The 18,395-nt window shown below is 52.5% G+C and overlaps 1 protein-coding gene across 1 annotated transcript in view; it reads left to right on the top strand.

Annotated features, from left to right (window-relative positions):
- Positions 1 to 18,395, top strand: part of NDUFAB1 (NADH:ubiquinone oxidoreductase subunit AB1) — a 66,524-nt gene that overhangs the window by 15,396 nt on the left and 32,733 nt on the right. The window contains exon 2 of the mRNA XM_075319375.1: positions 1,518 to 1,640. Coding sequence (XP_075175490.1) covers positions 1,518 to 1,640 — 123 coding nt within the window. The remainder of the gene's footprint in view (positions 1 to 1,517; positions 1,641 to 18,395) is intronic.

Genomic DNA, 18,395 nt, shown 5'->3' with positions numbered 1-18,395 from the left:
CATGCCCTGGTGCGGTGGCAAACGGGGTAATATATGGGGTTGATGACAGATGTGTAATGTCACCTGGCATCAAGCCCTGGGGTTCGTGATGTCACGTGTCTATCAGATACCCGACATCACCAACCCAGTCAGTAAGAAATAAAAAATAGACAAAAAAAGTTTTATTTGAAAAAACACTCCCCAAAACATTCCCTCTTTCACCAATTTATTGAAAAGAACAATCAATTCCAGGTCCGGCGTAATCCAATAAGGGGGTCCCACGACGATCCATACCATAGTCACTGTCTCAGTCAATGAAGAACAGAATGTTCCATATTGGCTGGGAGAGCAATGCAGTGGCCTGAGCGAACATCAATAGGTCAGCCCAGGTCACTGCAGGGGATGCCGAGCGCTGCCATCAGGAGGTTAGCTGAGATCATTACCTGCTGTGATGATCTCCTGCTCTCCTGATGTCAGCGCTGTCACTGACTTCTATGCCCGCCGCGTTCTCAGCAGTATCGCGAGAGCCCGTGACGTCACCGCTAGTGACAATCTCGGGCCATGAGCATAGACGACAGAGACTGCGCTGACGTCAGCGGTGCAGGAGATCGTCACCGCAGGTAATGATCTCCGCTAACCTCCTGACAGCAGCGCTCAGCATCCCCGCGGCTGCCAGCACTGCAGCGTGAGAAGCTGCTGACACTGCGGGCAGACACTGACACTGCAGGGCGGGCAGCTGCGGGGTTGGAGCGGGACACAGACTGCACGGGCACCTGGAGGTCACACGGAAGTGCTTCTATGCGGCGTCCAGGGAGTGTGACGTGTGTGTGTTTACTCTGCTCCGCTTCCTCTTCCTGTCATAATGACATCACTCCCCTGCAAACCGCAGGCAGCGATGAGCATTACCGCAGGTAAATCGCGGCTATACCGGGGGTATACCGCACATCATTTGCTACCTGCGGTATACCCCCGGAATTTTTTCCCATAGGTTTTTCTGGGAAATGTCTGCAGGAAGATTACAAACATTTCTCAAGAAATTTCTGCAGCAAAACTGCGGGTAAAAACGCAGTGTGCGCACAGGGCCAAAAGGAGGTTTAAATTGATGCCATTGGAGTCAGCACCCGATCCCATGGCACTTCCACAGCACGTGTGCGGCAGCCATCACCAAAGTGTTGGTGTGGGTGATGCGGCAATTGTAACGAACCCCGCGGCTGTGAACATGACTTTTTATTCCCCTCCCCCTGGACCTAAACGAGCATCGTTCTGTTCACTGACAGCAAGCGACACGGCTGTTGAGAATGCTGTGCAGATGTAGTAAACTTTCTGAAAAGTTGGGTCACATCATATGACGAGTCCGGGGCACATCATGGTATGTGTACACCGGGGGCCCGCATGGGTCAGACCCCCCCACACTGATCACATGATATGTTAAAAGGTTGCAGAATCTTTTTATTTTTTTTTCTCTTCTCAGTGAGGTCTTATATAAAACCCTTTTACGCAGAAAGATGTAACTATTCCTTTCCTCCTCATTTCTGCAGGTCACGGACTCCTTATATCGGTCATGTCGCCAGTACAGCGGCCCTCCCCCCCTCACCCTGGAGGGCATCGCCGAGAGGGTACTATATGTATTGAAGCTGTACGATAAAGTCGACCCAGAAAAGGTACGAATGTTTACTCACCATTGATGCTGTGGAATTGGTCTATTCGCTTTTTTTCCCTTTTTCCTCTCCTTGTGTCTTGGATGTACGTCTGAAGCCGTCCCTGGCAAAAACGTTCCACCGCACGCCACTGTATAGACAGGGTGGGAGACGTCGGCCATTGATGCCCATTATACAGATATTTCTTCGGCGCTCCATTGGGAGACCCAGACGATTGGGTGTATAGCTACTGCCTCCGGAGGCCACACAAAGTATTACACTAAAAAGTGTAAGGCCCCTCCCCTTCTGCGTATACACCCCCCGTGGGATCACGGGCTGCTTCAGTTTTATGCTTTGTGCGAAGGAGGTCAGACATCCACGCATAGCTCCACTGTTTTAGTCAGCAGCAGCTGCTGACTGTCGGATGGAAGAAAAGAGGGCCCATACTAGGGCCCCCAGCATGCTCCCTTCTCACCCCACTTTTGTCGGGTGTTTGTTAAGGTTGAGGTACCCATTGCGGGTACGGAGGCTGGAGCCCACATGCTGTTTTCCTTCCCCATCCCCCTGAAGGGCTCTGGTGAAGTGGGATCTTACCGGCCTCCAGGCTCTGAGGCCGGGCTCCATCCACAGACCCGGAGATCCTGCTGGAATGGAGCGGAGTATCGTCAGGGACAGGCCCTGCAACGTTAAGGTACTCTGTGTCCCCGTACAGTCTATGCACAAACACACTCCAGCGTTGCTGGGTGTGTTAGTGCGCCGGGGACAGTAGCGCTGCGCGCTTGGGCTTTACTCACTGCAGCTTAGCTGAGTGAGTTTATGTGTCGGGAACTACCGCGCCAGCCGCTGCTGGAGCTGCGGCGCGGCTGAGACTTGTGGTGCGCCGGGGACTTTCGCGCTGCCGCGCTTTTACGACGGCAGCGCTTATAAATCTAGTCCCCGGCTTCTGCGGCCTAGTTACGTTTCGTTCCCGCCCCCAGCCCTGTCAGTCAGGGAAGGGGCGAGACGCTGTACAATGATCAGCGCCGAGGGCTGGAGTCTTATTTACATACTCCAGCCCTCTCACTGGGCACAGGGGGACGCCAGTTTCCCGCTCTTGTCTGGGGCACGCCCACGGCCCGCCCCTCTTCACAGGACGCCGGCAGCCATTCCTGCAGGCAATCTAAGCTGGAGAACGGACACAGGCTCTGGGAGACCCAGCAAAGGGATTCTGGCGACCACTTACCCGCTTATGCGGGCGGTAAGCAGCACCTTGGTGCTGACCCCACTATTGCCACAGTGTTTTTTTTTGTGTACTTTATTCTTGTGCTTATATTTGCAAGACCATACACAGACACACGCCAGCATTGCTGGGCGTGTTAGTGCGCCGAGGACAACAGCGCTGCGCGCTTGGACTATACTCACTGCAGCTTAGCTGAGTGAGTTTATCTGTGGGAAACTGCCGCGCTGGAGGCTGCGGCGCGGCTGAGACTTGTGGCTGTACGGTCGCTTCTTGGCGATATACCCCTAGATAGCTCTGAGGAGACAACAGCATGTCGTCAGCATAGAGCAAGGGGGCCAAGGCACAGGCTTTCTATGCTGTCTGTACCGCACGTGAGGCTGTTTTACCGGCAGGTTCCACTAACCCCTAATGGGTAGAGTCTCTGCTAGTGGTGGCCCAGAGAGGGCCACCTGTGAAACTGTCCAGAGGACAGAGTTTGCAGTTTTTTTTGCTGATAAAATGTCTTGGACTATGAACAAAACTGAAGGCTCTGACACGGACGACAGTCCCAGACAGCCTAAGCGAGCTCGCTGGGAGAGACCCTCGACTTCACACACTGGTCAGGGTCTCAGCGAGAGGATTCTCTGTATGATGAGGTAGCTGGTCAGGTTTCTGATCCTGAGACCGCTTTCATTCTGGATGCTCCTAATGGGACGCCATGGTGAATGATCTCATAGCGCCCATCAATACACTGGTGGATATTTCTCCCTCAGCCCCTCCAGTGGAGGAGGCAGCTGCAGCAGGAGAAATTCCATTTCAGGTATCCCAAGCGTAAATTCAGTACTTTTTGGGCCTCTCTGACTCAGAGGAGCAGTCCAGAAACGCTACGCTTATCCAGACAAGTTTTTTCTCCGCCGCGCCATCCTCCATAGTTGCAGTGGAAGATGGGACTTCACTTAAAGATGCCATTGACAGACAGATGGACCTCTGGTTGAAATCTGTCTGTGAAGCTATCGGCGTGTCGTTTGCTCCGGCATTCGCAGCCGTATGGGCACTCCAAGCTATTTCAGCTGGTCTTGCGCAGATAGACACTGTCACACGTACATCTGTGCTGCAGGTGGCGTCCTTAACCTCGCATGCATTGCGACTTACGCTATTCATGCTGTCCTGGACTCTACGAGCCGTACGCCGGTGGCATACGCCAACTCCGTGGTTTTGCGCAGACCCTTGGGGTTAAGGGAATGGAAGGCAGCTCCTGCTTCCAAAAAGGGCTTAACCAGTTTGCCATTATCTGGTGACAGACTGTTGGCTGAGCGATTGGATGAAATCATTAAACAGGCCAAGGGTAAGGATTCTTCCTTACACCAGCCCAGATCAAACAAAACCCAAGGAAGGACAGTCGACGTTTCGGTCCTTTCCAGGCTCGGGCTGGTCCCATTTTTCCTAGTCCAAAAGGACTCAAAAGGCTCAGAGGGGCTCAGACTCCTGGCGGGCTCAATCACGACCAAAGAAGGCAGCCGGAGGAACCGCTACCAAGGCGGTTTCCTCATGACTTTCAGCCCTCTCTCTCTTTCTCGCTCTCCGCATCCGCGGTCGGTGGCAGACTCTCCCGCTTGGCGGCATTTAGCTGCCACAGGTCAAAGACCGGTGGGTGAGACACATTTTGTCTCACGTGTACAGGATAGAGTTTTGTTCTCGTCCTCCGGCTCGATTCTTCAGAACTTCCCCACCTCTCGACTGAGCCGATGCTCTTCTGCAGGCAGAAGGAGTGATAATCCCTGTTCCTATTCAGGAACAAGATCACGGTTTTTACTCCAATCTGGTTGTGGTGCCAAAAAAGGCCGGCTCTTCCGTTCCGTTCTAGACCTAAAACTGCTCAAAAAGCAGTGTAAACCAGGCGGTTCCGGATGGAATCCCTCCGCTCCGTCATTGCCTCAAGGTCTCAAGGAGATTTCCTAGCATCAAGAGACATCAGAATGCTTATCTCCACGTGCCGATTGCTCCAGAGCACCAGCGTTTGCTGCGATTCGTTATAGAAAACGAGCATCTTCAGTTCGTAGACCTGCCCGTAGGTCTGGCGACAGCCCCACGGGTTTTCACCAAGGTCATGGCTGCAGTGGTAGCAGTCCTGCACTCTCAGGGTCACTCTGTGATCCCTTACTTGGACGATCTACTTGTCAACGCACCCTCTCAAGAGGCATGCCAACGCAGCCTGAACGTTGCGCTGGAGACTCTCCAGAGTTTCGGGTGGATCATCAACTTTTCAAAGTTAAATCTGACACCGACCCAATCACTGACATATCTTGGCATAGAGTTCTATACTCTCTCAGCGATAGTGAAGCTTCCGCTGGACAAACAGCGTTCACTACAGACGGGGGTGCAGTCTCTCCTTCAAGGCCAGTCACACCCCTTAAGACGCCTCATGCACTTCCTAGCGAAGATGGTAGCAGCAATGGAGGCAGTCCCTTTCGCGCAGTTTCATCTGCGTCCACTTCAATGGGACATTCTCCGCCAAAGCGATGGGAAGTCGACGTCCCTAGACAGTAACGTCTCCCTTTCTCAGACGGTCAAGGACTCTCTTCAGTGGTGACTTCTTCCCACCTCATTGTCAAAAGGAAGGTCCTTCCTACCCCCATCCTGGACGGTGGTCACGACAGACGTGAGTCTGTCAGGGTGGAGAATAGTCTTTCTCCACCACAGGGCTCAGGGTACGTGGACTCAGCAGGAGTCCACCCTTCAGATCAACGTTCTCTTGCCCTGCAAGCCTTCCAGCAGCGGCTGGAATGCAAACAGATCCGAGTTCAGTCGGACAACTCCACAGCGGTAGCATACATCAACCACCAAGGCAGAATACGCAGTTGGCAAGCCTCCCAAGAAGTCCGGCGGACTCTGATGTGGGTGGAAGACAGAGCATCCACCATATCCGCAGTTCACATCCCGGGCGTAGAAAACTGGGAAGCAGACTTCCTCAGTCGCCAGGGTATGGACGCAGGGGAATGGTCTCTGCACCCGGACGGGTTTCAGGAAATCTGGGGCCTTCGGGGGAGGCCGGACGTCGACCTAATGGCGTCTAGGCACAACACCAAGGTCACGAGTTTCATGGTGTGGTCTTACGATCAACGAGCTCTGGCGGTAGGCGCCTTAGTTCAGGATGGGTCGCAGTTCCAGCGACCCTATGTGTTCCCCCTCTGGCACTGTTGCCCAGAGTGCTACGCAAGATCAGCTCCGATTGCCGCCGCGCCATCCTCGTCGCCCCAGACTGGCAGAGGAGGTCGTGGTACCCGGATCTGTGGCATCTCACAGTCGGCCAGCCGTGGGCACTACCAGACCGGCCAAACTTACTGTCCCAAGGGCCGTTTTCTATCTGAATCCTACGGCCCTGAACCTGACTGGGTGGCCATTGAGTCCTGGATCCTTGCGTCTTCAGGATTATCTCATGACGTCATTGCCACCATGTGACGGGCTAGGAAGCCGACGTCTGCCAAGATCTACCACTGTACGTGGAAGATATTCTTACCTTAGGGCTCTGCTCAGGGAGTGTCTCCCTGGCCATTTGCATTGCCTACTTTTCTTCCTTCCTGCAATCGGGTTGGGAAACAGGTTTGTTGCTCGGCTCCCTTAAAGGACAAGTTCCAGCGCTGTCTGTATTCTTTCAGAAGCGCCTAGCACGACTTCCTCAGGTACGCACGTCCCTGCAGGGGGTTTGTCACATTGTCCCTCCGTACTGAGGCCGTTAGACCCATGGGATCTGAACAGGGTACTAATTGCTCTCCAGAAGCCGCCCTGCGGGCCTCTGAGGGATGTTTCACTTTCTCCACTTTCACAGAAAGTGGCCTTTCTGGTAGCGGTCACGTCTCTTCGGAGAGTGTCCGAGCTAGCAGCGCGGTCATCCAAAGCTCCCTTCCTGGTGCTTCACCAAGACAAGGTAGTGCTGCGCCCGATTCCGGAGTTTCTCCCTAAGGTGGTATCCCCTTTTCATCACAATCAGGATATCTCCTTACCTTCCTTTTGTTCTTATCCATTTCATCGATATGAAATGGATTTGCATTGTTGGATCTGGTGAAGAGCACTCAGAATCTACATTTCCCGCACGGCGCCCCTGCGCCGCTCGGATGCGCTCTTTGTCCTTGTCGCTGGTAAGCGCAAAGGATCGCAGGCTTCCAAATCCACCCTGGCTCGATGGATCAAGGAACCAATTCTTGAAGCCTACCGTTCTGCTGGGCTTCCGGTTCCATCAGGGCTGAAGGCCCATTCTACCAGAGCCGTGGGTGCGTCCTGGGCATTACGGCACCAGGCTACGGCTCAGCAGGTGTGCCAGGCGGCTACCTGGGCGAGTCTGCACGCCTTCACCAAGCGTTATCAGGTGCATGCCTACGCTTAGGCGGATGCCAGCCTAAGTAGATGAGTCCTGCAGGCGGCGGTTGCCTCCATGTAGGGAAGGGCTGTTTTTACAGTCCAAACTTGAGGTATTAATTTACCCACCCAGGGACTGCTTTTGGACGTCCCAATCGTCTGGGTCTCCCAATGGAGCGCCGAAGAAGAAGGGAATTTTGTTACTTACCGTAAATTCCTTTTCTTCTAGCTCCAATTGGGAGACCCAGCACCCGCCCCTGTTCCTTCGGGTTTTTTGGTTGTTCGGGTACACATGTTGTTCATGTTGAATGGTTTCAGTTCTCCGATGTTCCTTCGTATTGAATTTGTTTAACCAGTTATTGGCTTTCCTCCTTCTTGCTTTTGCACTAAAACTGAAGCAGCCCGTGATCCCACGGGGGGTGTATACGCAGAAGGGGAGGGGCCTTACACTTTTTAGTGTAATACTTTGTGTGGCCTCCGGAGGCAGTAGCTATACACCCAATTGTCTGGGTCTCCCAATTGGAGCTAGAAGAAAAGGAATTTACGGTAAGTAACAAAATTCCCTTCTTCTTTTTCGCTCTATTGGGAGACCCAGACAATTGGGTGTATAGGCTATGCCTCCGGAGGCCGCACAAAGTATTACACTCAAAAGTGTTAAGCCCCTCCCCTTCTGCCTATACACCCCCCGTGCTCCCACGGGCTCCTCAGTTTTTTGCTTTGTGCGAAGGAGGTCAGACACGCACAGCACAGCTCCACAGATTAGTCAGCAGCAGCTGCTGACTATGTCGGTTGGAAGAAAAGTGGGCCCATATAGGGCCCCCAGCATGCTCCCTTCTCACCCCACTCTTGTCAAGTGTTGTTAAGGTTGAGGTATCCATTGCGGGTACGGAGGCTGGAGCCCACATGCTGCTTTCCTTCCCCATCCCCCTCAGGGCTCTGGGTGAAGTGGGATCCTATCGGTCTCCAGGCACTGAGACCGTGCTTCATCCACAACTCCTATGGAGCCTGCTGGAAGGAGCCGGGTACCGTTCAGGGACATGGCCCTGCTACGTGAAGGTACTCTGTATCCCTGTGGGGACCGCGCACGGCAACACCTCAGCTTTGCTGGGTGTGCTAGTGCACCGGGGGACCGGTTTAAACTGTGCCATTACACACTCAGCGTCGCTGAGTGTGTTTATATGTAGGGACTACCGCGCTAACCGCCGCTGCCATGGGAAACTGCGGCGCGGCTGGGACTTGTAGTTCGCCGGGGACTTCGGCGTTAGCCGCGCTTTTACGGCGGCCACGCTTATACTCGAGTCCCCGGCTTGGCGTGCGGCCTAGTTTCCCTTTCTCCCGCCCTCAGCCCTGACAGGCAGGGGAAGGGCGGGACGCTGCACGGAAGAGCAGCACTGAGGGCTGGAGTATGATTTCCATACTCCACTCCCCTCACTGTGCACAGTGTGAGCACCTCGGCTACGCCCACGGCTCCCTCCTCTCGTCAGGACGCCGCAGCCATTTCCACAGAGTATGTTTCTAGACCACTCTGATTTCAGAGAGGCAGTCCAGAATCATCATGCTTGTCCAGATAAGCGTTTTTTCTAAGCTCCTTAAGGATACACGTTATCCTTTTCCCCCTGACGTGGTTAAAGGTTGGACTCAGTGTCCCAAAGTGGATCCTCCAATCTCCAGACTGGCGGCTAGATCCATACTTGCAGTGGACGAGGGGGCCTCGTTCAAGGATGCCACTGACAGGCAGATGGAGCTCTGGTTGAAATCCATCCATGAAGCTATCGGAGCTTCTTTTGCCCCAGCATTCGCAGCTGTATGGGCGCTACAAGCTATCTCAGCAGGTCAAGCAAAAATTGAAGCAGCCACATGCACGGCCGCGCAACAAGTGGCATCCATTACCACCCAGACCTCGGCAATTGCGTCTTACGCTATTATTGCTGTCCTGGACTCTGCGAGCCGTACGGCGGTCGCGGCCGCCAATTCGGTGGTACTCCGCAGGGCCTTGTGGCTACGGGAATGGAAGGCAGATTCTGCTTCCAAAAAGCGCTTAACCAGTTTGCCAATTTCTGGCGACAGGCTGTTAGGCGAGCGTCTGGATGAAATCATCAAACAATCCAAGGGAAAGGATACATCCTTACCCCAGTCCAAACAGGACATACCCCAACGGAGGAGAGGGCAGTCGAGGTCTCGGTCCTTTCAGGGCGTGGGCAGGTCCCAATTCTCCTCGTCCAAAAGGTCTCAGAAAGAACAAAGGAACTCTGATGCATGGCGGTCTAAGTCACGTCCTTAATAGGCCACCGGAGGCGCCGCTAACAAAGCGGCTTCCTCATGACTTTCGACCTCCTCTAGTAGCATCCTCGGTCGGTGGCAGGCTTTCCCGCTTTTGCGACACCTGGCTGCCACAAATAAAAGACCGCTGGGTGAGAGACATTCTGTCTCACGGTTACAAGATAGAGTTCACCTCTCGTCCCCCGACTCGATTCTTCAGGTCATCCCCGCCTCACTAGCGAGCCGAGGCTCTTCTGCAGGCGCTGCGCACTCTGAAGGCAGAAGGAGTGGTGATCCCGGTTCCTCTTCAGCACCTGAGCCACGGTTTTTACTCCAACTTGTTTGTGGTCCCAAAAGAGGACGGGTCTTTCCGCCCGGTCCTGGACCTGAAACTGCTCAACAAACATGTAAAAACCAGACGGTCCGCTCCGTCATCACCTCAATGTCCCAAAGAGATTTCCTTGCATCGGTCGATATCAAAGATGCTTATCTCCACGTACCGATTGCTCCAGAGGTTATGGCTACTGTAGTAGCGGTCCTCCACTCTCAGGATCACTCGGTGATTCCGTACTTGGATACTGATCAAGGCACCCTCTCAAGAGGCATGCCAACACAGCCTCGACGCTACCCTGGAGTCTCTCCAGGGTGTCGGGTGGATCATCAATTTTAAAAAGTCAAATCTGGCACCGGCCCAATCGCTGATATATCTTGGCATGGAGTTTCATACCCTCTCAGCGATAGTGAAGCTTCCGCTGATTAAGCAGTAGTCACTACAGAAAGGGGTACAATCTCTCCTTCAAGGCCAGTCACACCCCTTGAGGCGCCTCATGCACTTCCTGGGGAAGATGGTGGCAGCAATGGAGGCAGTCCCTTTCGCGCAGTTTCACCTGCGTCCCCTTCAATGGGACATCCTACGCAAATGGGACAGGAAGCCGACGTCCCTCGACAGGACCGTCTCCCTCTCTCAGGCGACCAAAGCTTCCCTTCGGTGGTGGCTTCTTCCCGCTTCATTATCGAAGGGGATATCCTTCCTACCCCCATCCTGGGAAGTGGTCACGACAGACGCGAGTCTGTCAGGGTGGGGAGCGGTTTTCTCCACCACAGGGCTCAGGGTACGTGGACCCAGCAAGAGTCCTCGCTTCAGATCAACGTTCTGGACATACGGGCAGTGTATCTTGCCCAGAAAGCGTTCCAGCAGTGGCTGGAGGGCAAGCAGATCCGAATTCAGTCGGACAATTCCACAGCGGTGGCATACTTCAACCACCAAGGCGACACACGCAGCCGGCAAGCCTTCCAGGAAGTCCGGCGGATTTTGATGTGGGTGGAAGCCACGGCATCCACCATATCCGCAGTTCACATCCCAGGCGTGGAAAACTGGGAAGCAGATTATTTCAGTTGACGCAGGGGAATGGTCCCTTCACCCGGACGTGTTTCAGGAGATCTGTTGGGGGGTGCCGGACGTCGACCTCATGGCGTCCCGGCACAACAACAAGGTACCAATGTTCATGGCACGGTCTCAAGATCCCAGAGCTCTGGCGGCAGACGCCTTAGTTCAGGATTGGTCGCAGTTTCAGCTCCCTTATGTGTTTCCTCCGCTGGCACTGTTGCCCAGAGTGTTACGCAAGATCAGGACCGACTGCCGCCGCGCCATCCTCGTCGCTCCAGACTGGCCAAGGTGGTCGTGGTACCCGGATCTGTGGCATCTCACGGTCGGCCGACCGTGGACACTACCAGACCAAACAGACTTGCTATCTCGAGGGCCGTTTTTTCCATCTGAATTCTGCGGCCCTCAACCTGACTGTGTGGCCATTGAGTCCTGGACCCTAGCGTCTTCAGGGTTATCTCAAGACGTCATTGCCACTATGAGACAGGCTAGGAAACCAACGTCCGCCAAGATCTACCACAGGACGTGGAAAATTTTCCTGTCGTGGTGCTCTGCTCAGGGTTTTTTCTCCCTGGCCTTTTGCCTTGCCCACTTTTCTGTCCTTCTTTCAATCTGGACTGGAAAAGAGTTTGTCGCTCGGCTCTCTTAAGGGACAAGTCTCAGCGCTCTCTGTGTTTTTCCAGAAGCGCCTAGCCAGGCTTCCACAGGTACGCACGTTCCTGCAGGGGGTTTGTCACATCGTTCCACCTTACAAGCGGCCGTTAGAACCCTGGGATCTGAACAGGGTGCTGATGGTTCTTCAGAAACCACCATTCAAGCCAATGAGAGATATTTCCCTCTCACAACTTTCGCAGAAAGGGGTTTTTTCTAGTAGCAGTCACTTCTCTTCGGCGAGTGTCTGAGCTAGCAGCATTGTCGTGCAAAGCCCCTTTCCTGGTGTTTCACCAGGACAAGGTGGTTCTACGTCCGGTTCCGGATTTTCTCTCTAAGGGGGTATCCTCCTTTCATCTCAATCAGGATATCTCCTTACCTTCTTTTTATCCTCATCCAGTTCACCAATGTGAAAAGGATTTGCACTTGTTAGATTTGGTGAGAGCACTCAGACTCTACTTTTCTCGTACGGCGCCCCTGCGCCGCTCGGATGCACTCTTGTCCTTGTCGCTGGCCAGCGTAAAGGGTCACAGGTTTCCAAATCAACCCTGGCTCGGTGGATCAAGGAGCCAATTATCGAAGCTTACCGTTCGGCTGGGCTTCCGGTTCCATCAGGGCTGAGGGCCCATTCTACCAGAGCCGTGGGCGCGTCCTGGGCTTTGAGGCACCAGGCTACGGCTCAGCAGGTGTGTCAGGCTGCTACCTGGTCGAGCCTGCACACTTTCACGAAACACTATCAGGTGCATACCTATGCTTCGGCGGATGCCAGCCTAGGTAGACGAGTCCTTCAGGCGGCGGTTGCCCACCTGTAGGAAAGGGCCGTTTTACGGCTCTCTTACGAGGTATTATTTTACCCACCCAGGGATTGCTTTTGGACGTCCCAATTGTCTGGGTCTCCCAATAGAGCGACAAAGAAGAAGGGAATTTTGTTTACTTACCGTAAATTCCTTTTCTTCTAGCTCTAATTGGGAGACCCAGCACCCGCCCCTGTTTTTTTGTGTACACATGTTGTTCATGTTGAATGGTTTCAGTTCTCCGATATTCCTTCGGATTGAAGTTACTTTAAACCAGTTTATAATTCTTTTTCCTCCTTCTTGCTTTTGCACCAAAACTGAGGAGCCCGTGGGAGCACGGGGGGTGTATAGGCAGAAGGGGAGGGGCTTAACACTTTTGAGTGTAATACTTTGTGCGGCCTCCGGAGGCATAGCCAATACACCCAATTGTCTGGGTCTCCCAATTGGAGCTAGAAGAAAAGGAATTTACGGTAAGTAAACAAAATTCCCTTCTTTGTCTCCTCGGTCCAGAGGAGCTGCCTCCACTTTTCTGAATCCCAGTTCTTATATCTTTGTGCTTACTTGAGTTGCTTTCCTGTATTTCCATGGGGCTTTTTGGGCACAATGCTTCATTGAAGACCCCTTCTGGCCAGACTTCTCCAAACAGTAGATGGTGCCGCTACGCCCATCGGTGACCTCCAGTTATGAGTTGATGGCATTTGTGGACATCTTCCGATTTCAGATGAAATGTCTTTCATCTGCTTCACTGTGGTTGTTGTGGGGTGGTTTTTTTTTACGTTTTTGTTTTTTTTTGGCTGACCATTGTGCAAACGGTCTCGCATGTTACCCATTTTTGGTGATTCGTCACCTGATCAGCAGGTATGGAAATCCCAGTCTGCTGTGAAATCTTTCCCTGGGAGAGACCTTGCTGATGCAGTATAACTACCCTGTGTCTTGCTGCTGTGCTCACTTTAGCCATAGTTTCAGGTTAAATCGCATACACAATCTTGCACAACCTCACCTTTTTGTAGCAGAGTTTGACTATCCCCCACAATTTTAACCCATTCATGAGCCATGACATACTGGTACATCCTAAGTAGTCTCCCTCCCTTTGATGTGGGCTTGAACGCAGAGCCCGCATTTTTTTCCTGCATGTCGGCTGATCTGATCACACATCATGTGCCTCTAAAAGCCAACGGTGGATCGGAGATCTGCCTGTAGCTGTTAAGTGAGAGGTTGCCCACTACTTTACATTGATGGCCTATGTCTGATCGACCGGGGTCCGATGCCCCGCATTCCCGCCGATCAGCTGTTTTTGGTTCCAGTGGCAGCAGGCAGCTGGAAATGGTCAGTTCTGATAGTGGCCAAGGCCGGGTACTGCGCATCCGCCTCCTATTCTAATCAATAGGAGGCAGATGTGCAGTACCCAGCCGCAGCTGCAATCAGAAGACGGAGCAGCTCCAGAACTGAGCATTTCCTGTTGGGACCATAAAAATATTGATTGGTGGGGTGTCTGACTCCGGCCAATCAGACGTTGATGACCTATCCTAGGGATAGGTCATCAATGTCAAAGTAGTGGACAGCCCCTTTACCGTATTTTTCGGACTATAAGACGCACCGGACCATAAGACGCACCCTGCTTTTAGAGGAGGAAAATAGGAAAATTTTAAGCGAAAAATGTGGTCATGAAACACACTGTTATGGGGCGAGGATCTGCTGCTGACACTGTTATGGGGGTAATGTCCCCAAATTCTCTGCTAAGGTATCCCATCCTGGTAATGATCCTCCTGCCTTGTATCTGATCCCCATCCTTGTATATATGTACCCCATCCTGCTATATACCCCCATCCATCCTGCTATATACCCCCATCCATCCTGCTATATACCCCCATCCATCCTACTATATACTTCATCCATCCTGCTATATACCCCATCCATCCTGCTATATACCCCCATCCATCCTGCTATATACCCCCATCCATCCTGCTATATACCCCCATCCATCCTGCTATATACCCCCATCCATCCTGCTATATACCCCCATCCATCCTGCTATATACCCCCATCCATCCTGCTATATACCCCCATCCATCCTGCTATATTCCCCTCATCCATCCTGCTATATTCCCCTCATCCATCCTGCTATATACCCCCATCCATCCTGCTATATACCCCCATCCATCCTGCTATATACCCCCATCCATCCTGCTATATACCCCCATCCATCCTGCTATATACCCCCATCCATCCTGCTATATACCCCCATCCATCCTGCTATATACCCCCATCCATCCTGCTATATACCCCCATCCATCCTGCTATATACCCCCATCCATCCTGCTATATACCCCATCCATCCTGCTATATACCCCCATCCATCCTGCTATATACCCCCATCCATCCTGCTATATACCCCATCCATCCTGCTATATACCCCATCCATCCTGCTATATACCCCATCCATCCTGCTATATACCCCATCCATCCTGCTATATACCCCATCCATCCTGCTATATACCCCATCCATCCTGCTATATACCCCATCCATCCTGCTATATACCCCATGCTTCCTGCTATATACCCCATGCATCCTGCTATATACCCCATGCATCCTGATATATACCCCCATGCATCCTGCTATATACCCCCATGCATCCTGCTATATACCCCCATCCATCCTGCTATATACCCCCATCCATCCTGCTATATACCCCCATCCATCCTGCTATATACCCCCATGCATCCTGCTATATACCCCCATGCATCCTGCTATATACCCCCATGCATCCTGCTATATACCCCCATGCATCCTGCTATATACCCCCATGCATCCTGCTATATACCCCCATGCATCCTGCTATATACCCCCATGCATCCTGCTATATACCCCCATGCATCCTGCTATATACCCCCATGCATCCTGCTATATACCCCCATGCATCCTGCTATATACCCCCATGCATCCTGCTATATACCCCCATGCATCCTGCTATATACCCCCATGCATCCTGCTATATACCCCCATCCATCCTGCTATATACCCCCATCCATCCTGCTATATCCCCCATCCATCCTGCTATAACCCCCATCCATCCTGCTATAACCCCATCCATCCTGCTATAACCCCATCCATCCTGCTATATACCCCCATCCATCCTGCTATATACCCCCATCCATCCTGCTATATACCCCCATCCATCCTGCTATATACCCCCATCCATCCTGCTATATACCCCCATCCATCCTGCTATATACCCCCATCCATCCTGCTATATACCCCCATCCATCCTGCTATATACCCCCATCCATCCTGCTATATACCCCCATCCATCCTGCTATATACCCCCATCCATCCTGCTATATACCCCCATCCATCCCGCTATATACCCCCATCCATCCCGCTATATACCCCCATCCATCCCGCTATATACCCCCATCCATCCCGCTATATACCCCCCATCCATCCCGCTATATACCCCCCCATCCATCCCGCTATATACCCCCCCATCCATCCCGCTATATACCCCCCCATCCTGCTATATACCCCCCATCCATCCTGCTATATACCCCCCATCCATCCTGCTATATACCCCCCATCCATCCTGCTATATACCCCCCATCCATCCTGCTATATACCCCCCATCCATCCTGCTATATACCCCCCATCCATCCTGCTATATACCCCCCATCCATCCTGCTATATACCCCCCATCCATCCTGCTATATACCCCCCATCCATCCTGCTATATACCCCCCATCCATCCTGCTATATACCCCCCATCCATCCTGCTATATACCCCCCATCCATCCTGCTATATACCCCCATCCATCCTGCTATATACCCCCCATCCATCCTGCTATATACCCCCCATCCATCCTGCTATATACCCCCCATCCATCCTGCTATATACCCCCCATCCATCCTGCTATATACCCCCCATCCATCCTGCTATATACCCCCCATCCATCCTGCTATATACCCCCCCATCCATCCTGCTATATACCCCCCATCCATGCTGCTATATACCCCCCATCCATGCTGCTATATACCCCCCATCCATGCTGCTATATACCCCCCCATCCATGCTGCTATATACCCCCCCATCCATCCTGCTATATACCCCCATCCATCCTGCTATATACCCCCATCCATCCTACTATATACTTCATCCATCCTGCTATATACCCCATCCATCCTGCTATATACCCCCATCCATCCTGCTATATACCCCCATCCATCCTGCTATATACCCCCATCCATCCTGCTATATACCCCCATCCATCCTGCTATATACCCCCATCCATCCTGCTATATACCCCCATCCATCCTGCTATATTCCCCTCATCCATCCTGCTATATTCCCCTCATCCATCCTGCTATATACCCCCATCCATCCTGCTATATACCCCCATCCATCCTGCTATATACCCCCATCCATCCTGCTATATACCCCCATCCATCCTGCTATATACCCCCATCCATCCTGCTATATACCCCCATCCATCCTGCTATATACCCCCATCCATCCTGCTATATACCCCCATCCATCCTGCTATATACCCCCATCCATCCTGCTATATACCCCCATCCATCCTGCTATATACCCCATCCATCCTGCTATATACCCCCATCCATCCTGCTATATACCCCCATCCATCCTGCTATATACCCCATCCATCCTGCTATATACCCCATCCATCCTGCTATATACCCCATCCATCCTGCTATATACCCCATCCATCCTGCTATATACCCCATCCATCCTGCTATATACCCCATCCATCCTGCTATATACCCCATCCATCCTGCTATATACCCCATGCTTCCTGCTATATACCCCATGCATCCTGCTATATACCCCATGCATCCTGATATATACCCCCATGCATCCTGCTATATACCCCCATGCATCCTGCTATATACCCCCATCCATCCTGCTATATACCCCCATCCATCCTGCTATATACCCCCATCCATCCTGCTATATACCCCCATGCATCCTGCTATATACCCCCATGCATCCTGCTATATACCCCCATGCATCCTGCTATATACCCCCATGCATCCTGCTATATACCCCCATGCATCCTGCTATATACCCCCATGCATCCTGCTATATACCCCCATGCATCCTGCTATATACCCCCATGCATCCTGCTATATACCCCCATGCATCCTGCTATATACCCCCATGCATCCTGCTATATACCCCCATGCATCCTGCTATATACCCCCATGCATCCTGCTATATACCCCCATCCATCCTGCTATATACCCCCATCCATCCTGCTATATCCCCCATCCATCCTGCTATAACCCCCATCCATCCTGCTATAACCCCATCCATCCTGCTATAACCCCATCCATCCTGCTATAACCCCATCCATCCTGCTATATACCCCCATCCATCCTGCTATATACCCCCATCCATCCTGCTATATACCCCCATCCATCCTGCTATATACCCCCATCCATCCTGCTATATACCCCCATCCATCCTGCTATATACCCCCATCCATCCTGCTATATACCCCCATCCATCCTGCTATATACCCCCATCCATCCTGCTATATACCCCCATCCATCCTGCTATATACCCCCATCCATCCTGCTATATACCCCCATCCATCCTGCTATATACCCCCATCCATCCTGCTATATACCCCCATCCATCCCGCTATATACCCCCATCCATCCCGCTATATACCCCCATCCATCCCGCTATATACCCCCATCCATCCCGCTATATACCCCCCATCCATCCCGCTATATACCCCCCCATCCATCCCGCTATATACCCCCCCATCCATCCCGCTATATACCCCCATCCATCCTGCTATATACCCCCCATCCATCCTGCTATATACCCCCCATCCATCCTGCTATATACCCCCCATCCATCCTGCTATATACCCCCCATCCATCCTGCTATATACCCCCCATCCATCCTGCTATATACCCCCCATCCATCCTGCTATATACCCCCCATCCATCCTGCTATATACCCCCCATCCATCCTGCTATATACCCCCCATCCATCCTGCTATATACCCCCCATCCATCCTGCTATATACCCCCCATCCATCCTGCTATATACCCCCCATCCATCCTGCTATATACCCCCATCCATCCTGCTATATACCCCCATCCATCCTGCTAT

Source organism: Anomaloglossus baeobatrachus, chromosome 7, assembly GCF_048569485.1.
Source record: "Anomaloglossus baeobatrachus isolate aAnoBae1 chromosome 7, aAnoBae1.hap1, whole genome shotgun sequence".
Classification (NCBI taxonomy): domain Eukaryota; kingdom Metazoa; phylum Chordata; class Amphibia; order Anura; family Aromobatidae; genus Anomaloglossus; species Anomaloglossus baeobatrachus.
Note: the sequence above shows the minus strand (reverse complement) of the source record. Positions and strands in the feature narration are given on the sequence as shown.